Source organism: Otolemur garnettii, unplaced genomic scaffold (genome assembly GCF_000181295.1).
Source record: "Otolemur garnettii isolate 467f Iridium unplaced genomic scaffold, OtoGar3 scaffold00022, whole genome shotgun sequence".
NCBI lineage: Eukaryota > Metazoa > Chordata > Mammalia > Primates > Galagidae > Otolemur > Otolemur garnettii.
In genome coordinates, this window is record NW_003852417.1 from 1,980,904 (window position 1) to 2,006,208 (window position 25,305).

General features: G+C 46.3%; 1 protein-coding gene across 1 annotated transcript in view; it reads left to right on the top strand.

The window, feature by feature from the left end:
* ASAP2 (ArfGAP with SH3 domain, ankyrin repeat and PH domain 2) overlaps positions 1–25,305 on the top strand; it is a 185,598-nt gene that overhangs the window by 108,660 nt on the left and 51,633 nt on the right. The window contains exons 5-11 of the mRNA XM_023511806.1: positions 1,983–2,089; positions 2,429–2,558; positions 8,530–8,615; positions 15,406–15,481; positions 15,786–15,872; positions 22,660–22,763; positions 22,862–22,931. Coding sequence (XP_023367574.1) covers positions 1,983–2,089; positions 2,429–2,558; positions 8,530–8,615; positions 15,406–15,481; positions 15,786–15,872; positions 22,660–22,763; positions 22,862–22,931 — 660 coding nt within the window. The remainder of the gene's footprint in view (positions 1–1,982; positions 2,090–2,428; positions 2,559–8,529; positions 8,616–15,405; positions 15,482–15,785; positions 15,873–22,659; positions 22,764–22,861; positions 22,932–25,305) is intronic.

Genomic DNA, 25,305 nt, shown 5'->3' on the forward strand with positions numbered 1-25,305 from the left:
AGCCCCCAGTTACGTTTTTAAACTCTTTCTCCACTGCTCTACTGTTTGGGACAGTGGTGGGGTTTTCAGGCTTCATCTTCCAGGTGTTTAGTGAAAAGTTTATGCTTTTAGCTTTGTGTCTGTGTTTCTCTGAAATACTGGTCCCCTTGGTTTTGTAGTAAGAGAAATTGTTCGGCACCGACCTCCTTCAGCTTTGATTGTCTCATCTACCAAAAAAGAACCCCCAAAAGGGACTAATTAGTTCTTCGGTCCATGCCCCACTTTCCACTAAAGGCAGGACCGTGAGCTGGTTAACTTCAGGCAGTTGTAACATTTTGCATCACTGTTTCTCATTTCTAGAGTGGAAAGAGTCAAGCTAGACAGAATTGATATAGCAATTTGCAGGGAATAGTGGTTTCAGTTATTTTACCAGTGATCACTGTGCCTTATGTAATATAGAGTTTTCCTAGTAGAAGTCCAAAAGTGAAAAGTTAAAAAGTTGTTTCAGTTATAACTGCCAGTATTTAATTGGGTGGGTTGCTTACTTTTTTTCTTTTCTTTCTTTCTTTTTTTTTTTTTTTTTCTATTTGGTTTTGTTAAGAAAAACCAAAAAACGGCCTTGGGTATCTTTTCAGGGGTGAAGGAGCACAGAGCTCAAATCAGTGAACACTACACCTTTGATACTGACTTGATCCCTGTTTGGAGCCCAAGTTCTGGAATTCCTGGGGAGGCACAGAGCATCAGGCTAGAGTGCCGTGGAGCCGTGTGCTGCACAAGAGCGTCAGGCTAGAGTGCCGTGGAGCCGTGTGCTGCACAGAGCGTCAGGCTAGAGTGCCGTGGAGCCGTGTGCTGCACAGAGCGAGGCTCGAGCCTGTACTCCTGGCCTGTTAGCATTTGTTGCCTGGGTACCAGTTACCAGCTCAGTGGATAAATGGGGAGGATTAGCGCATGCCTACTTACAGACAGGAAACTGAGACCCAGTGGTTTGCTGCTGGTTGAACAGTAAAAGAGTAATGGAGCCAATCCAGGAAGCAGATTTCCTGACATCCACTCATCTGTACCTGCTGCCCCCTCAGTGCCAGAGAGGAAATGCCTCTGTGCTTGACTGGATCAAGGGCAGAAAGGTGTTTCTGGAGAAGATTGCTTGAGAGAGTCCTCTTATTCTGAAAGCAGGAGGTTTGAATGGAGAACAACATTGAATTCTGTAATAGCAACACACATACACATACACATAGATAGAATAACTCATGAAATCCCTGAGTTTAGGAGGAGGGAGGATAACCCTTTAAAACTTGAGGGAATTCTTTACCTGTTAGCGTGGGAGATACATAGCACAGGGCCTCCCGGCAAGAATGAAACAACTAGGTTTAAGAGGTCTTTAACATTCCTGGGCAGTAGCCCTGTGCCTGATCATTAAGAGGAATGGCCAATGTCCTTTGGACGGCATTGGGTCGCCTTGGAGCTGTGTAATTCTAGCCCCCCGGACACCAGGCTCTCCAACCACGTTCCTGGGCTGCTTGAATGCGTCAGGGACGTCCCTCCCAAATGGTCAGCTAATCGTTTGTATTTGTCCTCACTCACTCCTTCAGACTGTTTAGCTACTGTGTGCTCCAAGCTAAAGAAACAGAGAAATTACACTTCCTGCCTCCCGTTGGACGTTCCAGCCCCTGCCCCCAGTGATGGAGACTTTCTGAAATGCCAAGTATCCCGAGTCACTGTTGAGTGACTCTTAATGGAGATGCTGCCTTATGTCTTCTAGAGGCTTCCTTGAGGCCCTACAGAAAGTGCCTCTGTCTGCCTTTGTCATCATGGCAGCCCTGTGTATTTTTTTGAGTGCTTCCTGTCTGTTTTGTTCAGTCCCCTTTCCTCCAGAATAAAAATTGACAGGTATTTCAAGCCCTTCTTGGCAGATGCGGTTCTGTGGCTCCTTACCCTGGTCGCTCTTGCCTGGCTGTGCCCCCGTTGCTTAGTTTATTACCCTGACCTGCACACCTGACGTTTAGGAAATACTGTTCGGGCCTAAGATCAACGTGCCTGCAGGGGTGGTTTGTTACAGTGATGTAACTCTAAGTGGGGAGAGGGAGGAGGTGAAGACAGAAACAGGAGAGATGTGGGAGGTGGGGACGTCCCTTGGGGCCATCTGAGGCCAGGCAAGCTCCGAGTGCCATCGCAGAAGGCATGTGCAGAGTTTCCACCCTTTCTGACCCAGAGCCGAGTGAAAGTAGGTGCTGAGGAAGAGTTGGTGAGTGAGCAGTGGGCAGGCCAGGTTTGACATGTTTGTGATGACGTGCATTTCCCTCCTCGTGAGCGAGAGGCCGCCCTGTCCTGAAATGTGTGCTGAGCGTCGGTCTCAGCAGGCTGGGAATTGGGGGCCCTGGAGGCCGTCCTATTCGGGGTAGTGAGCCAAAGAGGCATCCTGACATATCCTCCTTTCTTCTTTCACATGTAGAACGAAAATAGAAAAGGAGAAAAAGGAACATGCCAAGCTCCATGGCATGATTCGTACTGAAATAAGTGGAGCTGAAATTGCGGAAGAGATGGAGAAGGAGAGGCGGTTCTTCCAGCTGCAGATGTGCGAGGTGAGACCCTGGGAGGGACATGCACTAGGGACACTAGGAACATGCAGTGGCTGGGCAGGCACAGACTGCCCCCACCTGCGACCCCCATGCACATGGGGACTGAGCTGCTGCATGGAGACCATCTGTCACAGCTTCAGAGAAAACCCCAAATGTGTTACTGGACTCCACGTGTCCCTGCGGTGACGCTTTCTTTTACTAGGGGTATCTTATTCTCCTAGAGTGGAGTTAGATTAATCTAACACCGTCCTTTCATCAAAAGTAGGGAAAGAACAGTTTTGCTTTTTTTTTTTTTTTTTGAGACAGAGTCTCACTTTGTTGCCCATGATGTCGTAGCTCACAGCAACCTCAAACTCTTGGGCTCAAGCGATTGTCTTAACCTCCCAAGTAGCTTGGAACTACAGGCACACTCCACAGTGCCTGGCTATTTTTAGAGACAGGGTCTTGCTCTTGCTCAGGCTGGTCTCAAACCTGTGGGCTCAGGGCAGTCTACCCGCCTTGGACTCCCAGAGTGCTAGGATTATAGGTGTGAGCCACTGCTCCTGGTGTTTTTTAAATCGGTGTCTGGGTTCCCCCTCATACCCATGGAGTCAGTGACTGCCTTGAGGTTGGGATGAGAATTCTGCTGGAAAACGAAGCAGCTTGAGGGACACCAGTCCATGTCATCCTCTGGGTTGATGTGCTGTGTGTTCTGGGAAGCTATGCTGCTGGGCTGGGGCGCTTCCTCCCAGACTTCACCTGCGGAGTGTGGGGTGCTCATGTGGAGCTCCCCTCTACCCTGCCCTGCAGCCTCCCCCACTTGCCTGGGACAGAGGACACGGCAGTATAAATCTCTCAGAGCACTCGCTGAGGTCAGATACCATCAAGGGTGAAGGCCTTTGCTTGCACCTTTTTTCATTTCTAGATCTTGCTTGTATGTGTGTGTATACAATGGTGTGCAGAGACAGCTCCCACCTCTGCCTAACGGCTGCTGCTCTTGGCAATGCCAGTGAAGGCTCTGGTGCTAGATGGCATTTGTTTTTCTCACAACAGCAGTGCAAACCTAGGTTTGATTGATTGATTGATTGACAGAGTCTCGCTTTGTCACCCACAGTAGAGTGCTGTGGCATCATGGCTCACAGCAACCTCAAACTCTAGGGCTCAAGTGATCCTCTTGCCTCAGCCTCCCCAATAGCTGGAACTACAGGTGCCTGCTGTGATGCCCAGCTAGTTTTTCTATTTTTGGTAGAGATGGGGTCTTATTCTTCTTCAGGCTGATCTTGAACTCCTGAGCTCAAGTAATCCACCTGCCTTGGTCTCCCAGACTGCTAGGATTACAGGCGTGAGCCCCTGTACCCAGCCTCAAACTTAAGTTTTAAATGTACATGGTGCACTGGTGATATTTGTGATAGGCATCAAAATTGGTTTTGGTAGCTCTTAGTTCCCTGTAAGCAATCAGCAACAAAGCTAATCCAGACTTTGCTTTTTGATGTAGCAGGACCTGAGCCTTTATTTTATTTTATTTTATTTTTTTGAGACAGAGCCTCAAGCTGTCATCCTTGGTAGAGTGCTATGGCATCACAGCTCACAGCAACCTCCAAACTGGGCTCAAGTGATTCTCTTGCCTCTGCCTCCCAAGTAGCTGGGACTACAGGTGCCCACCACAATGCCTGGCTATTTTTTGGTTGTAGTTGTCATTGTTGTTTGGCGGGCTCTGGCTGGATTCGAACCTGCCAGCTCAGGTATATGTGGCTGGCGCCTTAGCTGCTTGAGTCACAGGCACTGAGCCAGGACCCAAGTCTTTAGAAGTATGTATCTTAGAAATATATTTTAGTGAATTTTTATTCCCAAAGCAAACTCTTAGTGATCTGCAGTAGAGAATCAGTCCCAGGAACCAGGAGTGTCAGTTGAAAGCTGTAAGGTTTGTTGTGCCTGATGTCAGTATAGCCACTTGTCTTAGTCTATTTTCTGTTGCTATAATTGAATACCTGAGACTGAGTAATTTATAAAGAAAATAAATTCATTTTTTATAGTTCTAGAGGCTGCAAAGTTCAGAGTTGAGGGGCTACATCTGATGAGGTCCTTCTTGGTGGTAGAAACTCTCTGCAGGATCCCATGGCAGTGAGAGAATTGCAGGGTGAGGGCACGTGAGAGATGGCCCAACAGGCTGGTAGGCCAGACCTAGTCTAGTGATAGCTGACCTACTCCCTTGACAGTCCGTTAATTCACCAATGGCTTAATCCAGGTGTCCTCAAACTATGGCCCATGGGCCACCTGCGGCCCGCCTAGGGCATTTATCTGGCCCCATGGGTGTTTTTGCCTCTAGTGCCTGTCCGGCTTAGCAGCCGACACGTCCTGAGGCCTGAGGTCGGCCCACGGTCTGAGGGACAGTGAACTGCCCCCCTGTTTAAAAAGTTTGAGGACCCCTGGATTAATCTGTCCTCATAATGCAGTCACTGCCCAGGTCTTGGCTCTCAGTGCTGCTGCACTGGGGCCTGAGTTTCCAGCACAGGAACTGTAGACCGCTTCATACCACCACTCCAGCTTTCTTTTGGTTGCTATTCACCAGGAATAACTTTTTCCATCCTTTTACATTCAACCTATGTGTATCTTAATCTAAAATGTGTCTTTTATAGACAACATACACACTGGGATCATGTTTTCCTAATGTAGTTTGACCGTCCTGCCTTTTGCTGGCCTTGTTTACTGCATTCACGCTCACTGTTGATCAGAGGGACTGTTCTACTCCTGCTGTTTTTATGTCTTGTGTCTTTTCTTCCTCTGTTCTTCCTTTGCTGCTTTGTTTCTCATGAAGTGTATATTTAGAAAGTTTAAGTAAACTCAAAGCATTATCAGGTAGGAGAATGGATTTTTATACACATTTTTTAAAATCAGCACATCACATACAATATTCCCTTCCTTGCCTACTTCATACGGCAATGGAGAAATTAATAAGAGTATGAGCCAGGGACTGGCAAACTGCTGAGTGTTACACAAACACAGGGTATTACTTCACATAGTTAAATTTTGTAGCGGTGTTTTACAGAGATTCAGAAATTAAGTAGTGGTAATTTACAAAGAATGAATTTGGAAAGGGTGTGTATATGTGTCAGGTTCTGCTCTTTTTGGCTAGTGAGGTCAAAATCTATTGACCTGAACTCTGTAAGACTGCTTACAATGTTTATTGAAGTTTGGAATTCAAGCAGCATGTTGAGAGCGTAGCCTTGGCACGAGGGGGAGCCATGTGCACCTTGCTCTGATCACTTCTCTTCTGTGTCTGAGTGAGTGGATGTGGCTAAATCCCTCATTGTGTTGGAAACACACTGTGCAGTTGACGCCTGTAAGGCACAGACTGGAGCCATCTGTTGAGCCAGTCCTCAGGTGTTGGGCCCAGCCTGTACTGAGCAGGCACTAATGCAGGGCAGGCTCAACAAGGGACGTGCTGTATGCACGTGTAAAGCAGGTGCGGGCTTACCAAACAGTGAATTTGGAGTTTACAGAGAAGACATCTGATGATGAAGGAGTAGAAGTTGGCCATATAGTCATGGGCTATAAAAAGCTTCCATGGGAAAGAACATCTGAAAAGCAGTTAGTGGAGAAGCCAGCTCTTAAGTGAGTTAGATTGCTTCTATTAAATTCCTCTTTACATTGTTTGTTTCCTCAAACTGAGTTGTTAGTCTTTGATGTTATTAAGATGTTAAAATTTTTAATTCCCCGGGTTCTGATCTGGGACTATGGTCTCCAACTCTGAGGCTACAGACTGGTACCAGCTTGTACCCTGTTGGGAGCCAGGCTGCATAGCAGGAGGCGAGTGGTAGATGGGCCAGGGCAGCTTCACCCGCATTTACAGCTGCTCCCCTTCACTGGCACTGAGCTCTGCCTCTGTCAGGTCCCCCCGCCCCCCAACCCCTGCCTGGTCTGTGGAGAAATGTTCTCCTGTGAAACTGGTCGCTAGTGCCAAAAAGACTAGGGACTGCTGATCTAGAAGAGTGGCTTTCAGGCTTTTATTTAAAAGATGTGGAACCTTTTCTTCAAAGAGAACTTTATAAAGAAATTTGGTGTGTCAAATAGGCAATACAGACTTACATCAAGTAGGTGTGAGATTTTTAGGAAAATTAGTTAATAGAAGAAAATATATATATAGAGAGAGAGAGACAGAGAATTAAAAATTGCCCCAAATTTTACTTAATAAAAGATAACCACTTTGACATTTAATTATCTTTCATATATTCCTGTGTATATACTTATAGAAATAATTTGTGTGACTAGATCATTCTCTGCTGAGGCTTATATATCATTTGCCTTCTCTGTTATGTCATGGACATCTCTGTGTCCGAAATTCTGTTTTGTTAGCCAGTGGCTACAGATGGTTGGGTGCATCATACCGGAACTCCCCATTCATTACGCTGGGGTGTTTGTGGATCTTTTTCCCTTTCACAAGCAAGGCTGCAGTGAGTCTTCTTTTCCGTTCATCTTTGTAAACTTCTGTGATTATCTTCTTAGAAGATGTTCTGGCTCAGCGCCTGTGGGTCAAACAGCTCAGGCACCAGAGTTGGCGGGTTCGAATCCAGCCTGGGCCTCCCAAACAACAATGATGGCTGCAACCTAAAAATAGCTAGGCGTTGTGGCGGGCGCCTGTAGTCCCAGCTGTTTGGGAGGCAGAGGCAGGAGAATCTCTTGAGCCCAGGAGTTGGAGGTTGCTGTGAGCTGTGATGCCACTGCACTCTACCCAGGGGGACAGCATATGTTCCTGTGAGTAGAATTGTAGGTCGAGGTGCACGTACATTTTATATTTTGATACACTGCCAAACATTTAATGCAATTAACAGTAAATAACAAAAAGAAGGATAGAGAGGAGGGCTTGTAGAGAGGAGTGCCTGTAGACAGTTATTAGAGACAAAGGGGAGTTTCAGAGCAGCTTCCTGCCCCCTTACTGGACGGCAAGGAGGCTGAGAGAGCACCTGAAACCCCACCCTCTTAGACCTGAGAGCCTATGCATGGGTGACCAGTTTTTTTTTTTTGTTTTTTGTTTTTTTTTGGGGGGGTGACCAGTTCTTTTAGGGGCATCTTGTCTCAGAGATGAGATATTCCAGGATCCTGTATACCAGCAGTACCCAACCCTTTTGGCACCAGAGACAGGTTTCATGGAAGACAATTCTCCCATGGACGGGGGTGGGGATAGGAGGATCTGACAGGGGGCAGAGCTCAGGAGTGATAGGGAGCAGCTTGAACTACAGATGAAGTTTCACTTGCTTGCCCACCACTCACCTCTTAGTCTACGGCCTGGTTTTTAGCAGCCCGCGGACTGGTAGTGGTCCGTGGCCCAGGGGTTGGGGATTGTAGCTTTATACCATTTCCTGACAGTGGAGGGGGCAGGCGTTACAGAGTCCCTGATCTATAAACTGGTTCTAGGAAAGAACAAATGTGCTTCCTAAGGCTTATTTTGCAGCTTCCTGGAATTCCCTGAGGCTCCCTGATGTCTTAGTGGTCATTAATTAACTCTCCATGTTAGAAGTGGCCTTAATTCTTTTCAATTTACAGTTACATTGTTTTTTAAGTGTTGAAGAAATGAGATAACTCTAGAGTAAAAACACTGTGACAAGGGTCTTAGCTGTAAAAGATTAGCAGTTACTATTCCAGACCTTCCTAAGAAAAGGACCTGGGAGAGAAGTGTGCGGGCAGGAAGGTTCAAGAGGATTAGAAATCCCATTTATTCTCTCCGTCCTCCTCCTCCTGTGAAACTAGAGTGAACATTTCTCCTAGTGCGTTAAGGTAGAATGTCTCCTAGGTCCTTACCTGACCATCAGATCATTTATACAGCCCCAAACTAAAAATTTAGTCATGCCATCTAGAAGATAGTAAGCGTCTACCACGAGCTGTGCTTGTTGTCAGAGATGTCAGAGAGGTAACAGAGACGACCTCAGTCTTCAGAAGCTTCTATTAAGCTTCTATATTCTGCTCATATCTGTGACATTTTCTTTTTGTTTTTTAACAGTATCTGCTGAAAGTCAATGAAATCAAGATTAAAAAGGGAGTGGATTTACTTCAGAATCTGATCAAATATTTTCATGCCCAATGCAAGTAAGTTCTTCTTCTTTGTTACAGATGTTATTTTACATGTTTCTTCTTGTATGGCAAGTTCTGGTAGAGCTGTAGCACGGGGGAAAGCACACACACATTTAAAAATCTGTAGGAAAAGGAATGAAATGCTGATGAAGGTGCAGCACGGGTGGACCTTGGAAAGATGTGAAGCGAGGGAAGCCAGGTGCAGGCCACACATTGAAGGACTCCCTTTATTCGGAAGGTCGGGAATCGGAGAAATCCAGGGAGTCAGAAAGCAGATCAGTGGTTGCTTACAACGTGGAGGAAGGAGGAAATGGGAAATGACCAGTGATAAGTCTGGGCTTTCTTTTTGGGGTAGTGAAAATGTTCTGGAATCTGATAGTGCTGATGGTTGTACAACTTTGTGAATATACTAGAAACTATTAAAAGAATAAATTTAAAAGGCTGGATGTTATGGCTTGAGACTTAGATCTCAATTAAAAATAAAAGTATATATACAATATAAAATTTGAACTCTATAGTAATTGTCAAGTATATTTTTGCTCTTTTCGTAGAGAAGAAAACTAGCTGATCCTCATTCTGAGCTGTTTCTTGTTTTTAAAAGGGAAATGATAGATGTTGATGTGTGTGTTAAAGAAAACACTTTGGATATATTACTCTGGTGGCAGTGACTGTGGTGAATGAAGGAGGGTGTTAGGAGAAGAGAAACCTTCATGTTTGGGGAGTCCCTTCAGCTTTGCTGCCAGCATCAGCCCTTCACAGCCTGGCCCTTGAGCTCCCAGACCTCTCTCTGTCACTGAAAGAAGCAGGCCGCTGGTTCCAGCAGCCACTTACCCGCAGCGCTGTACTGAAGGCCCTGTCCTCGGTGCTGGAGATAAAGCCATGTACCCTGCAGGCTTACTTCCTGCTCCAGGATCAGGTAGGGGAGTTGAGCTTCAGCAATACATTTGTAATTGGACATTTACTAAAGTGGTATGAAGTGTAGGACCCTGAGAAAGAACAGAAGGATCTAATGGAGGCAAAGATTTAGGGTGGGTTTTTTTTGTTTTGTTTCCTGTTGTAGTGTCTAGTGGCCAGAACACACAGCCATGCCAGGGCACACAGTAGGTATGCAGGTACTTAGGAGCTGCAGGCGTCTTTGAGGAGGCAGTATTCTGAAATCTGAAGGATTCTGGGGGAAGTGGGGAAAGAACTTCCCAGGCAGAGTCAGAGTCAAACCAGGAAAGACGCCAGGACAGCACAAGCCTACTGAGAAAAGGTGACAGCACCGTGAGATGAAACTGGGTGGAAAAGCCTTGGAGACGTGGATGACTGTAGATGTCTTGTTAAAGGTTTTATATTTTATCCCACATGTGTTGGGAAGCTCTTGAAAAGGTTTAAACAGAGGACTTATTGGTATGGAGTTCTGCTGTGTGCCAGGTACCTTAAAGTTCTGGTGATCTAAGAAAGAGAAAATCAAAGTTCTTAGAACCTTAGGTTCTAATGGGGGAGACAAGTGGGAAACACGTGACCAGATTTAACTCAGCTTATCAAAAGGCAAAACAGTGTGGTGAGAGAGAGAGTGGTGGTGTTTGGAAGCAGCTTCTGGAAGGCTTCTCTGCTGTAACAAGGTTACTCTGCATGTTGTGGAGAAGGACTCAGCTGGGACAAGAATGGACGTGGGCAGCTAGGCAGGGTGGCATGAGCCAATAGTCCCAGGTCCCAGAGAGGCTGAGGTGGGAGGATCGCTTGAAGCCAGGAATTTGACACCAGGCTGAGCAGCATAGCGAGACCTCATCCTCTTAAAAAAGAAAAAAGAAAAGTAGCTGAGTGTGGTTGCATGTGCCTATAATCACAGCTACGTGGGAGGCTAAGGCAGGAGGATGGCTTGGGCCCAGCAGTTGGAGGCTTCCATGAGCTGTGGTCACCCTATTGCACTCCAGTCTGGTTGACAGAGTGAGATCCTGTCTCTTAAAAACAGAGGATGTGAGCAGTCGCTTAGCTACACAGCTCCTGTCCCAGTGCAGTTTGGATATGACAGTGGCTTGGCTGGACTGGTGACAGTGGCAGTGGCAGATGTGGACTGATGTAAAACAGTCTATTGGACATTGAACTGCCTCACCTGTCTACCTGCTTACGTCTCCCCAAGCAGGCGGTGCCCTGCACTGTACTTCTCTGCACATGTTCCTTTTCCTGGAGTGCTGTCCTGCTGCCTCTGAGCTCTCCCTCTTCTGCTGTTCCTAGCACCTGGCTCATCTGTCATTTCCACTCCGCAGTTGTTCTTGTCTGGCCCAGTAGAACGACTTCTCTGCCTCCTGTGTTGCCACCACACTCTCTGCAGTCTCCATGTTGGTGTCTTTCGTGACATGTGTCTGTCTCCCACTGACCTACTTATTAAGGAAGGGCCATGTTGTTGATTTGTTTTCCTGTCTACAGTGCCCGGCGTGTTTGCCTGGCATGTATTTACAACAGTGAGTTGTGCTGTTAAATTGAAGCGAGCTCTGCCCTGGAATCCTTAGTGCAGCCCTGACGTTGCTGCGTGAGTGGGTGAGGTCACACTGCAGAGGAGGACGTGCTGAGTGGCTCATCCCAGAGCTCCACGCTTGGAGAAGTGGTCTGTCTCAGAGGGTGGAAAAGACCTTGAAATTTTTAATATGAATTCTTTTACGAAGACTCAAACATTCTAACTTTGTGATTAACATGCAAATTACTTCTTCAGTTTTTATCTGTACGTGAGGCAATTTAGGAAGTGGGTCGCTTCCTTGCTGATATTTTATTTTTAAGCAGAAGCTATTCTGGGATTTCCTTTTTTTTTCTTTTATTTTGCCCAAACTAATCAGTTGGGTAGCAACAGACCACTTGTGGAAAAGTGAACTACTTGGCCTTTTATGGACATGATCTGGGTAACCTTTAAAAATATGAATCTTCCATTGCTTCCTTTTGAATGAGAATGTGTGTGTGTATACTGCGTGCTCTTCAAATCAGTTGGACAGCTTTGACTTTCTAAATTCATCTTTTGGGGATACAATGTGGCTCCTAAGTGACTCAGCTCTTGGGTGAGTGGAGCTGGCAGCCATGTGTGTGTTTTTACACGTGGGAGCGCTGTGTGTTCCCTCATGGAACCCTCCCAGTCTCCACTTCTAGCCCCCAAAGCTTGGTGTCACCGGAGGGCTGCAGTGCCCCGGGGGGCAGAGGCTGCCTGCTCAGCCAGGACTTTGCACAGTCCCATTCTCCGCAGAGTGGGGGCTGGGTGTACAAACTGGACTCCAGGAACTGTGATTGGTGTTCACCCTTAAAACTACCTAGATATGCATTATTTTGCTTTTGATTCATTTTTGCTTCTGACTTTAAGTGTTCTTGAAAAATATTGTATGTTCTTTGTCTATTTCATGTAAGAAAAGAATCAACATCTCTCCCCCATTTCTGGAACATTCCGAAAACCTGTCTCATTAGCCTTTGCTGTTGAAGGTGGAGGATCCTGTTCTCTAGTGGAATCTAGAAAAGAGCTGTCTTTAAAACAGTGATCATAAAACAGAGATGGCCATGTTCCAAAAAGTGGTAACGAGTATGGAATTGATATGTTCTTAATACCTGCTGAGAACCACTGTGACCAGCTGTTGCTCCGCGAGCTCGGGCTGCAGAGTCGATGAGACTGGGCTGGGGGCACTGGAGAAGTTTGCTGTCAGGACTGGAAAGGGCAGACAGGTCAGTGGACACTAGGAGGGGCCCAGTGGACAGAGAGGCCACATTGCATGGTGAGAACTTAAAGAGTGCATCTGGTGGGTGTATCTTAAAGATTTGGGAATCTGGGGAGGCAGGCTATAAAATGTTTAATAGGGAACAAAATTCGATTTGGTAATGTTGATGGTAAAATTCTTCTACTGAAGTTTGGAAAAGTGTTCATGGGCTCAACTTAAGAAATTTGCCAGGGCTGGTACTGAGTGTGTCTTGGTGACTGTAGGCAGCGAAACAGCAGCTCTGCTCCTTGATGCCCTCCCAGCCCCACACCAGGGCCGAGGGCATTTTGAAACTGCCTGGGTGCTCAGACGCACTCAACAAAGAGGGTGCAGAAAGATAAGGGATATGAAAATTGGAGGGAGAAGGTTCTCCGGGTGGATGGATGGTTATGATAAGCTAAGTTGTTGCAAAGATGAAATCCAAATCCAAATCTAAATTCACATTGTTATTCCAAGTGCACCACCCAGTGTCTTGCTGGAAGCTATGTCTGTGACAAGAAACACGCCCCCAAGCACTTGACTCCACTCCACGGTGCTCTTGCCGTAGGGAGAGCTGCCAGGTTGCAAAGGTTCTGGGAGCTGAACACCTGTTCCCTCTCCCCAGGGGTATTTTTGTGTTAATCTCCTGTATTTTTGTGCTCTGCTCTTACCTCAGTACTGTCTTTCTCATGTTCTCTCTCTCTCTTTCTCTTCCTACCATTTTATGAGAATTTGAATTGATTAAGGAAATAATTACACAAAGGAAAAAAGGTAAATAAGATGTAAGAACCAGATGAGTTCATGACAGTGGGAGAAGCTCCGTTTCTCATTCCTGTGCTCTACAGTTGTTTGCCTAAATTTCCTTTTCATTTGAGAAGAAGCATCTGGTACATGCTGGCCACTGTGCAGTGGGTGGATGGCCCAGAGATGCTAAGTCCTGGGATTTCTATCCTCACTGCAGTGGTAGAATTGTGGATAGATCATGAGGACACTTTGACTCAATTGCTATGTCAGCAGTGTATTCTATATTTAGAAAAAAAACAGGTAAAATACAGGAACAAGAATATGAAGTAAAGAATTATGTGTATATCTAAAGACTTAAGTAAGACATTCTAACAGCCCAGCCTCTGCAGCACCAGATAACTAGCTGGCAGTGCCCCGTGGCCCACATCCGGCACGCAAGCTTCCCTTTCCGTCCTCCTTGGCACTGCTGTGTTCTGTACCCTGCCTCGTTGTTGGCACAGCCCCTTTGCTTTGTGTCACACTTGGTATGGGAAAGTTGCACAGGGCTGCTGCTGGGTTTAAAAGAAGCAAACATCACCTCACATAAGACGTGTGAAACCCAGATTCCTTTTTTTTTTTTATTGAGACAGAGTCTTACTCCGTCACCCTGGGTAGAGTGCTGTGATCATAGCTCACAGCAAATTCATACTCCTGGGCTTTGAGCAATTTTCTTGCCTTAGCCTCCCAAGTGGTTGGTACTACAGGCACCTGCCACTACATCCTGCCTGTTTTTCTATTTTTAGTAGATTTGCTCAGGCCTTGGCCTCCCAGAGTGTTAGGATTACAGGTGTGAGCCACCATACTCAGCCAGATTACTTTTTAAAATTAGTCTCCTTGATATCCAGTAAGCTGGTGGAAGTTGAGAGCTCTTTTTCCTTCATTAGTTTATTTCTTTTTTTTTTTTTTTTTGAGACAGAGCCTCAAGCTGTCCCCCTGGGTAGAGTGCCGTGGCATTACAGCTCACAGCAACCTCTAACTCCTGGGCTCAAGCGAGTCTCCTGCCTCTGCCTCCCAAGTAGCTGGGACCACAGGCGCCTGCCACAACACCCGGCTATTTTTTGGTTGCAGCCGTCATTGTTGTTTGGCAGGTCCGGGCTGGGGATTCGAACCCGCCACCTTAGGTGTACGTGGCTGGCGCCTTAGCTGGTTGAGCTATAGGCACCGAGCCAGTTTATTTCTTTATTCAACAAATACTGTGTGCTTGAGGTGTGCCAGGCTTTGTGGATACTGTGCCCTTTCCTCACAGAACGTCAGATCAACAGGAGAACTATATTTTAAATAACCACACTAATGAATACATATTGCAGTTCTGGTAAGCATTCTGAAGGAAAATATAAAGTGCTTTGAGAGAATTATAATGAGGACAACTCCTTTAAAGTTGGAGGCTTACTTTGAAGTAGGAAAGCCTCATTAATAAGGTGATATTTAACTTACAACTTAAAGAATGAGAAGGATTCAGCCAGGCAACATAGATATTCTGCAGGGAGAAGCTTTTAGTGAGCAGAAACAGTACATACAAAGGACCTGGGGCAGGGAGAATTTGATGGCCACTGAGGTACAGAGAGAAAGCCAGTGTGTGTGAAGAACCAAGCAAATGAACGGGTATAATGGTGTGGATTGACGCTGGAGCCCGTTCACATGGCACTATATCAAACAGTTTTCAATTTTCTCAAAAAATTTTTGAGATCACTGAGAAGCTTCATCTTCATTCCTTTCAAAAGCGTGAGGCACTTCTGAGACGGCGCTGAACACCAGCCTACTGTTGCGGGGGAAAAATGTGTGTCGCTTGTGTCGTATTCCACTTGTTATAAATGACCTTACAGCATTGAGTTCTCAGCTTAAAAAAGAAGATTTCCTTTGGATATGTGACCTCAAGGTCTCCGTGCATGGCTTCCTGCTCCGCAGAGGTGGATCACGGCCGTTCCTATGCGGCAGAGTTGCTTGGTTCTTTTCTGCACCTCTCTCTTCCTCTCAGCTGTTGTCTGTTGAGGAAAATCCTTAGTGCCTTATGCTGTTCCTTCCATTTGGATGCTCAGAAGACTCTTGAATCAAAGCCCTTGCTGTCATTTGTCAGTAGAATCCTTTCCTTTTATAGACTTAAAATTGAGATCTCGAATACTTAGGCTTATTGCGGTTCCTTTTCTAGTCACTTCTAATTCTGAGTGTCGTCTTATTCTTGGTTTGCGGATATTTTTAAGGTTCTGTTCATACAGTCTTTTCCCCCAGGAATTATGTGACTCTAGTCACTTTTAAAGTTTTTCTTTTCCACGTAACAAAATAGTTTTTCCTTTCATGAATTGCAATTTCTATTTTTCCTTTTTCCTCCCCAGTTTTTTCCAGGATGGACTGAAGGCAGTGGAAAGCCTCAAACCTTCCATTGAAACACTTTCAACAGATCTTCACACAGTGAGTAGCTTGCCTCGCACAGTGGCGTCAGAATGGCTGGTCTGCAGCCGATATTCTCACATCCGTGTTGCTTCTGTAGAATCTTGCATCTGCACGCTGTGCTTCCCAGAAACGAATAGCCCTGTCGTGTTGCGTGGAGTGTGGAGTTCCCACTCCCGCCCTGTCTTGCTTGGGGGGAAGGTATAATTCACGAGGGAGGCCGGTGTCCTGATGGTGCATAATCATCCCATAACAGTAACATTCCTCTGTGTCTCCATCTCAGTTTTCTGTTTTATTATTATTATTTTTATTTTTCTGTCAAAAGATCAAACAGGCCCAGGACGAAGAAAGAAGACAGTTGATACAGCTTCGGGATATTTTGAAATCAGCATTGCAGGTTGAACAAAAAGAGGTGAGGGGATTTAATTTTGAAACATCACCGTTTTATCCTTGTGGCTTGGAGGCTTCAGGCCTGAAGAATGTGAAAAGTCGTGTCTTCCAGGAGCTTGCTGTGAGGCTGTGTCAGACAGCATTAAAGCATCTAGTATGTTCTTTGAATTTAGTTCCATAAATCCATCTTTTAAAATATGTTTATTTGGGTGGGGGGAGCATTTGCTAAAAGGCATGGCCTTAATGGCAGTGTGTAAAGTCTTTTTGTTAAGTTGCTAAATGAGTGGCTTTTAGTGGCTTCATCACAGAGGCCACATGCCATTTGTGCCATTTATTCTTTACCTGAACCTCTGTGCTGTCCCTGCCCTGATGTACATGGACCCTGCCCCACTGGGCATAGGCACATAATGGGTGACCATCTGGGGCTCTTCTGGCCCCGAGATTGTGTTCCATAAAATGCGAGGAGCTGGCTTTTCTTATACAGCTGCATCCTGATGGGCAGAAATCCTGCCTTTCTCTCACTTCATTTGTTTTATATAACGATGTCTGTGTGCTAACACATTAGCAGTGATAATTTGTGTTTTGGAGGGCTTGTTACAAAAACCACTAGAAATTGCATTTTAAAGACAATTCATTGTATCCTCACTACAATGTAGACATTATACTGTGGATTTATGTTAAATTCTTCTTGGTCAATAAAAGCAGTGTATCTAAACATACATGTGGATTTTAGGTCAGTCACTAAACTACTTAGCAGAGCATAAAGTTTACTCTTAGCAGTTTGATATGCTCTGTTTTGCTGTACGTTCTTGTACTATAACTGAATATTGTTGTTTTTCTCCCAAATGCATTTGCCTTTTGTGACCGAAGTCTAGGAGAGTAAGTAGTCCAGTATTTTAACTGATTGGAGAATTCTGCATGCTTTATTTATGAACTTATACAGTCTATATCTGTACGTGTGTATCTTCCTACAGTATATTAATAGCTTTGGCATTTTAACTTTAACCCCTCCTCTCTCATTGTAGTACATTTTATTAAAGGCTAAAGAGTTGGCACAAATATTAGTGAAAAGGACATTTCCCAGGTTGACAGGTTACGCCTTTGCTGCCATTCCTTCGTGAAGATGAAGCAGCTCCCTCCGCCTCCACCCTCTACCCCCCCACCCCCACGCCCACCCCATGGCTGAATCCTGCATATCCTTCTAGTCTGTGGGAAGCCCTGACTCTGGAGTGCTGCCTCTCATCACCCCAGCTCACAGTGATCTGAGTTCATAGGTGTGTTTTGCTCGAAAGACTTACCCCAGTCTCAGCCTGTTCCTTTTTAGGCTGTTGGCTGTCCCTTATGTACACAGATGCCTTTTCTCCAGCCGGACGTTGTAGTGCCACAAGTGCTCACCGTGTAGGGTCTTGGTAACATGAGTCCACTGAGGGAGATCTCAGCGTGGTATCCCCCTCCCAGATGAGCAAATATAGGCCGTGAGGCTTTGGTATTCCCAAATGTGGAATATGAGCACAAAAAGGCAAAAAAAAGAACTTGGAATGTAGAGAAAATAGGGACTTAATTGTAACTAGTAGAGACGGTGCTAGGTTTGGGGTCTCGAATGCCACCCAGGCCGATGGACGTGGCTGAGAGCTGCTTGTCTAAGCAGGAGGATCAGACCATGGAAGCAAAGCTCAGGTTTAAAATGGGGAAGAGCAGCTGCTAGTGCAAAGGCCGCATTTGCTTTGCCTCTGCAGAATCAGGGTTTGGGGAAACTGGCTGCTGTGAGCAAGCTGCTTTGCTTAATAGCTTTGCAGAAAAGTATTACAGATTTACCAACGTGGCCCAGAAAGCTTATATGGCTTATTTTTTTGGCAACCAGCCCATCTGCCCCTGACAGCACAGAGGGGTCAAAGGAACCTTCTGTACCGGTTCTCTCTGGCTTCACGCCCAGCTGGCTCCTTGTCCAGACCTCACTCACCGGTTTCCTATTGTGTTTTGTGTATGTCACGCTCTGCGTTGCTTTTTGGTGGTGGTGTACAGGGAATTGGACAATCCATGAACACAGTTGCAAGTAATAAGCAAATGTCCATCTACATTTGAATTTCCTGTGTTTAAAATGATTTCTGTGATGGGGCTTCCACTTGTGTTTCCCTAATCACAGTGAGAGTCGACCACTCGGACATTGTCGTTGAGGATCTCATCCCACTTGGTTGGCTTCTCTTCTGTGACTTAGAAAACCAAAGGTGTTAGATGATTTTTATTCAGTGTTACAAATAGTTGTAACTTGTACAATATACTCCATGAAAACTAGGTTACGTGCCTGACTTGCTGGTGGAAACCGGTGCTCCTCACTCCGTTCCCGTAAATCTTAGATATCAGAGGTGTGAAGATGTGAAGAAGGTGGCTGTCACAGTGTGGGCTGCTTTTCTTTGTCACCTGGGGCTATGCTGTGTAGAGACTGTGCCATTACGGTCCCAGTGCCCTCAGACCTCCCAGTCACTTACAGTCATGCTTTGTTCTTGATATTTTCTGCTCTTTGTGAAAGGGATACTCCTGTTTGACTTCTCCATTATTACGAAGATTTTCAAACTCACAGAAGAGTTGAACTGTGTACAGTGAACACCTGTGTCTTCACTGTGGTGTTTGACTTTTGGGAAAGATCCCACCTGAAAACTCAAAACCCTCGGCCCTGCTCATTTTGCATGGACCTTGTCCTCCCTTCTCTCTCTTCCCCCTCCCTTTCTCTCCCTCTTTTTCTGTCTCTCAGCTTTGCTTCCCCTCTAAAGGATACTGTCTAGTAGGATGTGGTTGAATAGTTTGTGCCATCCAGGTACAAAGGTCCACCATAGCCATAATTTTCCTCTGACTCTAGCTTTCCTGTCTGGGTCTGTAAACTTTCGTGAACCATGCCCAATTCTGGCCTCGATCAGAAACCTCTGCCAGGTGGCCACTTGCTGGCTCTCCTGCTGAGCTCCCGGGTGGCCTCGCCCTTGCCTTCACATCAGCCTCAGTAGGGGACGTGTTCATTGATTCACACACTCAGCTACCTCACTGTCTGCTGTTTCTCTAAGTCAGCATTGTACACACATACCCTGTAATAAGACATAGTGTCAGCTCTTCAGGAGCTCATGATCTGGGGTTGGGGACAGAGAGGCAATTGGGGTGCAGTGTAATGAGCACTAATGCAGCTCAACTCCAAGAATGGGTGTCTGCCTGGTGTGGGACGGGCAGCTGCTGTCGGGAGTGACTTCCTAGAGGCTGCAACACCTACGTTGGGGCTTCAGAGGATGATGAAGAGTTAGCAGGGTCCATCAGGTGGGCAGAGGTGGTTGGCCTGGGTAGCTGGCTAGCAGAGCAGAAGACATGGATCCTACTGTTTGAATCCTGGGTCTGACTTTGGGCACGTTGCTGGGCCTCTCTCCATGCCTTGGTCTTTTCACCTGTAATGCGGCCCTCAGGATGTTGTCAGAAGAGCTAAGAGATCCTTTCTGACGACTCAATCAGCAGACACTAAGTTCATTCATTCATTCATTCAGCAATGAATGAACTAGTGTCTTGTCACTTGTCCTATGTCCTCGTGGTGCTGGCCCCTCTCCTCTCCTCCCCACTGAGCTCCAGGGGTGTCCTGTGGGCTCCAAGCTCCTCCCCGCACCTCTGACCTTGCTGCCCCCAGCCTGCGTCCCCCTTCTCTGCGAGTTCCCTCACTGGTGGAGGAGTGGGCTGCTCCTGTCCAGTGCCAGAGCATTTCCTGCTTGCTTCACTTTTCAGGCTTCTTCAGGTACTTCTCAAGTGTCACTGGTGATTCTTACAACCACCTTGTGGGGCAGGTGGCATTCACTCACTGTTAACAGCTGGAGTCTGAGAGAGGATAAATGCCCTTGCTGGGGTTCCCACAGTGATGTCGGAGCCAGGATTTGGCCCTGGTCTGTTCCACCTGGGGCCTGTTATCGCTCCGCTGTGTCATATGACTTTAATATCTTATATCAGAGTCTTTTCAAAATTATCCTCAAATAATGGAGAACAGGTGATAATGAGTTTTGAAAACACACAGACCAGGGCTGAGGGCTTGCTCAGCAAGGCCTCCCTCTCCTAGCCGTACCTTCATGGACAGGCATGCGTTACCCCCCCCAGAAGGTGGCGGTGAGCAAAATCATAAGAGTTGCCTGAACATACTTGCTGAGTGGTGGAGAAAATATAAAAGTTTTATGATAATTTAGAGCAGTGGTTCTCAACCTGTGGGTCGTGACCCCTTTATAACAATGAAAATACATCCTGCATATCAGATATTTACATTAGGATTCATAACAGTAGCAAAATTACAGTTATGAAGTAGCAACAAAAATAATTTTATGGTTGGGGGTCACCACAACGTGAGGAATTGTATTAAGGGTCGCGGCATTAGGAGGCATTAGGAAGGTTGAGAACCACTGATCTAGAGTCTTAGCCCGGGCATTCTTACTCAGGTGTGAGTAAAGCTGTGGATAATATTTGTAACATAGTAGGCAACATCACCCATTTCCCCCATTCCTGAAGATTTCTGATACTGAGTCTACTGCTCACCTGGGCAGATTCTGCCTTGGCAGGAACCAGTGGTTAATACTTCATTAGGCCACATAAAAATTAAGATCACAGATAGTGCCTGGATCTGAGAGCTTATCTAATGTCACAGGATGGAGGATGTAAGGACACAGAATTTTATGAGACCTTTCTGAGGTTCCATCAAGTGGCTGCTTGATTTATGTCCTCCAGACGCAGTTACCACACGGGGAGGCTCCCTTGGTCCAGTCTCTGGTCGTCCTGTCTCTCTCAGGGAAGCAGAGTGTGCTGGAGAGTCTGGGCATCAGGGCACCGTGGACTGCCTTGGCGGGCTGCCTCTCTCATATGTTAGATGATTCTCTCACAGAGAGACTCTTTTCCCTTGGATTGTATCCCATTAAATGGGAACGTTGGTGACGTGGATGATCTGGCTGCCTTTGTTGCCCTTTTGCTTGGATCAGGTGGTTTATACAGGTTAGAAAGGCTATTCTTGCTGAAATAATTAGTGCTAAATTACTGGGTTCAATTTTATGTTAAACAGGTTGTCCTCCTCTTTTGTACAAATTTTTGTGTGGTAGCTTAACTTCAGATTTGCCTGCCTGCTTCAGTTAATTCAAGAATTGTCTGGTCTAAAGAAAAGAACAGGCTAAGGCGCAAGCCACATACACCTAAGGTGGCGGGTTCGAATCCAGCCCGGGCCCGCCAAACAACAATGACGGCTGCAACCAAAAAATAGCCGGGCGTTGTGGCAGGTGCCTGTGGTCCCAGCTACTTGGGAGGCGGAGGCAGGAGACTCGCTTGAGCCCAGGAGTTAGAGGTTGCTGTGAGCTGTGATGCCACAGCACTCTACCCAGGGGGACAGCTTGAGGCTCTGTCTCAAAATAAATAAATAATAAAGAAAAGAACAGGACAGAGTAGTTTCTTCCTTAACTTCTTGCATCAGGTCTTATTCTTTTCAAAAGAAGAATTTCCTTTATCCTGTTCGTGATCCTGCGAGATCTGATTAACATGCGGGGCAGGAATACTGCTGGTGGTGCTGTCACATGAAGTCCCCACTCATTTTGTGCAGCGTATTTCCCTCCCCAAATCAATAGCCGCGTTTCTTGTGGTGCAGGATAGTCTTCTGACAGGTTTATTTTTAGTCTTTCACAGAGATTGCATGCCGGTGAGCAGTCTGTCTTCGTTTTCCTTCCACTGCAGAGCTCCCAGCATATTGAAACCTGGGTTGTTCTGAATTGCTCATGCTGATGTACTGGCCTTCTGAGAGAACGTGGACATTGGCACCAGCCTCGGCCCCCGAGGGAGCTGTGTGCCCTGTCTGTCCAGAGGCCTGAGTGCTGCATGAACTCTGTGTGGAAAATGAGTGTATTTCTCCCATTTTGGGGTCTGCTTGTTTCAGGGTCATTCGTCCATTCAGTAATAGAGAGTGCCTCATGTGAGCAGTGCTTTTTTGGTGGGGGGTGGGGTGGGGTGCAGAGTTTAAAAGTCAGACCCAGACTCTCATGTTCCTGAAAGACCTAATGTTCCCATGAGAACACTCCCCTCTATCTACAGATCCAGTGCCATTCCTACCAAAATCCCAGCTACAGATTTAGAAGCTGATTCTAAAATTTATATGGAGATGTGACGGACCCAGAGTCACCAAAACGATCTTGAAAAAGAACAAAATTGGAAAAACTCACACTTACTGCACAGTTAGAATAGTGCAGAGAGTGTAGTCCTGACGTAAGAAAAGGCGTATAGATCACAGAGATAGAATCGAGAGTCCAGAAACAAACCTTTACGTTTAGGGACAGTTTATTTTTATTTTTATTACCAAGACCGTGGAGAAATACAGCTGCCTGATAGATGGCATTTTTGAGTCCCTGGATAGGAATTTTATGTTCTTCTTTTGGTGTCATGAGAAGAAATTTCTTCAATTCACAGTTTTAAAAATCCACCTTTAGCCTTAAATTTCCTTTGTGTATTGTTTTTTTTTTTAAATTGGGACCTAGAGCGGCACCTGTGGCTCAGTGAGTGGGGCGCCAGCCCCACATACCGAGGGTGGTGGGTTCAAACCCAGCCCCAGCCAAAATGCAACAAAAAAATAGCCGGGCATTGTGGCGGGCACCTGTAGTCCCAGCTACCTGGGAGGCTCAGGCAAGAGAATCACCTAAGTTCAAGAGCTGGAGGTTGCTGTGAGCTGTGACGCCACGGCACTCTACCGAGGGAGACAAACTGAGACTCTGTCTCTTAAAAAAAAAAATTGGGACCTAGACAGGATTAAATACAAATTTCTGATTATTTTTTAGGACTCCCAAATTCGCCAGAGTACAGCTTATAGCTTACATCAGCCTCAGGGAAACAAAGAACATGGAACTGAGCGGAACGGCAGCCTGTACAAGAAGAGCGATGGGTACGTCGGGGCGGGGGGGGGGGGTTCCTGGAATGTTCATAATCATCTCCTGTGTCCAAAATGCCTCAACTTCTATTGTTTCTCCCATTGTCCACAAGGATCCGAAAAGTGTGGCAGAAAAGGAAATGTTCAGTTAAAAACGGCTTCCTGACCATATCCCACGGCACGGTAAGTGTTCTCTGTGAATCCGCGGTGTCTGCTGGAGTTAGACAACGTTGGGGTTGGAGGGCTCAGCGACGTTAGAATCAGTTGTTAAAGCTTTAGGGGTGCGTTTTATAGAACTTCCTCATTTGAAAAGAGTGTTTGGGCTCCTTCTCGATTCCATGCACCTGACCCTGTGCCTTTCCCTGCCTGGCAGAGTCAGGAGTGATGGAGAAGCCAGGTTGTCTTTGTCTAGAAGCCTGTGACTTCCAGAAACCACAGAACCACAAACTGTTCCTCTGCTGTCTTGTCTCTGGAAAGTGAACATCTCCCTTGGGAAGATCTCTACTTTTCCATTACTGGGAAACTATTTAAAGGGTCAGGACTCTGGGAATCAGAAACCCAGGAGGAACGAGGTCTTAGTAATTTTCTTACAGGAAGTTCACGTGCTGTGTCCACCCTTAAGGCCTCTATGAAGAACCTATTTGAGAAGAACAGGGTCCTACATATTGAGCTTATAAAAAAAAAAAAAAGGGGATAAAATTCCTAACTAACGCAGCTCTGAGGCCAGGAACAAACATAGCCCTTCACACTGCCGGGAACTTTCCATAGTGGTTTCAGGCATATTATCACCTCTGCTGGTGTGGCTGGTGCTGGTGAAAACCCGAGGAGGCTGGTGGACAGTTTGGGGAACATCTCAAGGCTGGTTGGTTGCCGTTTGGTCGTTAGTGAGAATGCTGAACGTGGTTTGCAGGCCTGTTCCCGAGGGAGGCTAGTGGCACGTGCATACGAACAGCTCCGTCACGTTAACGGATGGTAGTGGTGATCCTGCCTCCCCCGTCCCTCTGGTCCCTGGAGAAGGCAGAGCTATCTATGCAAGAGCACAGATGGGCTTTTTAGTTTCTTGTAGAAACATCACTCAACATAGGGTCCAAAGAAACAGCCCTGAGGTACTTAGGATTGGAGAAATAGAGTATCCCCCAACTGAAGGATGTCACAAAACCAAAGACAGGTGGGGCTTCATTTTTGCTGATTTCATCATGGGGAAGGAGAGAGACTAGAACTTATAATATACCAAGTGCGGTTTGTATAGACCTCTCAGGACCTCTGGCCTAGGGGTCTGAATATATCTCTTGACTGGACAGATAAAACTCATTTCTCAGAATCTTTCTCAGAATCTGAGAATCTTTTTCTCAGAATCTAGCTTTCACAGGTCATAAGATCACTAGCTCATTCCTGGACCATGCAATTTGGATCTTAATGTGACATACCTTCCTTATGGGTCTGGGGGCCTGAGTTCTAGACTAAGGGAAAGGAATTGATTGAGCCATCACTCCCCTTTCAAATTGAGACTGTTAGACTGGGTCAAGCCAGGTTCCCTTCTTGATCTGAACGCCTGTGATTCTGTCTGTGGTTTGCTTTCAAATTGGTGGCTGCTCAGTCATTTGTTTTAACTGGGATTGATTGAAACTGTTATGAAATCAGACTGCCGGTCCCTGCTTTTCTAGCCCTTAAGTCAGGTGGCAGGTTTGCTTCATGGAGAGCTCCCCTAGGTCCAGGACCTTAGCTTAAGCCAGTGAGTGACTCTCCCTCCACGACATGAAAACAAACTTAGTACTTTCGTTGACAGCATAAACTTCACTTCAAGTCACTTCCATTGCCGAGCTTCCTGGAACTCAGAAGACACCGAGGCTTAGCTGTCTTTGCATTGTGATGGGTTGCCCCAGTGTTCAGCAGATAGTACAGTTACAAGGAGCATCACTAAGATGCTGACAGCTGAGCTTGTCATACACCATGCAAGTGTAGTAAGTGCGCTGTGTTTTAAGGGGAATCCTCCCCAGGGAATCTCTGATTGTGAATGCCTCCTCATGCCTTGGCAGCCATTCCCCTAACTGTGGGGGTGGCAGAGGCTCTGTCCTGATCCCCACCCTACTGCCTTACCCGAAAATAATAGACTAGTTTTATTTCTTTTCTTGCCTTCCATTATTTGCTGTTCTGCTCGCTCTGGACTTCAGACTCCTGCAGACTCCTCCCTGTTAGTGCATCTGCAGAGTGTTTGCACGTGGTGATGCAAATTAGCCTACACCAGGAAACGAGTGGAGAGATGCAAGCGGGTGTTGGTGGGATAGTGGAGAGATGTCCTTTTTGTTTGGTTTAATTTTTATCTGACTCCTTCTGTAGCTTACGTGTTTAACCAGTGTCTCCAAAGTGTGCTAATTTGCCATCAGGAGAAGGCAAATTTCCAAAGACTTGACTGAGTCAGTGGGACTCTTAAGAGCAGTGTCTGGTGCACAGCTGACAAGTGGGTCATTAAGAAGTGAAAACACGGCTTGGCACCTGTGGCTCAAGCAGCTAAGGCGCCAGCCACATACACCTAAGATGGCGGGTTCGAATCCCCAGC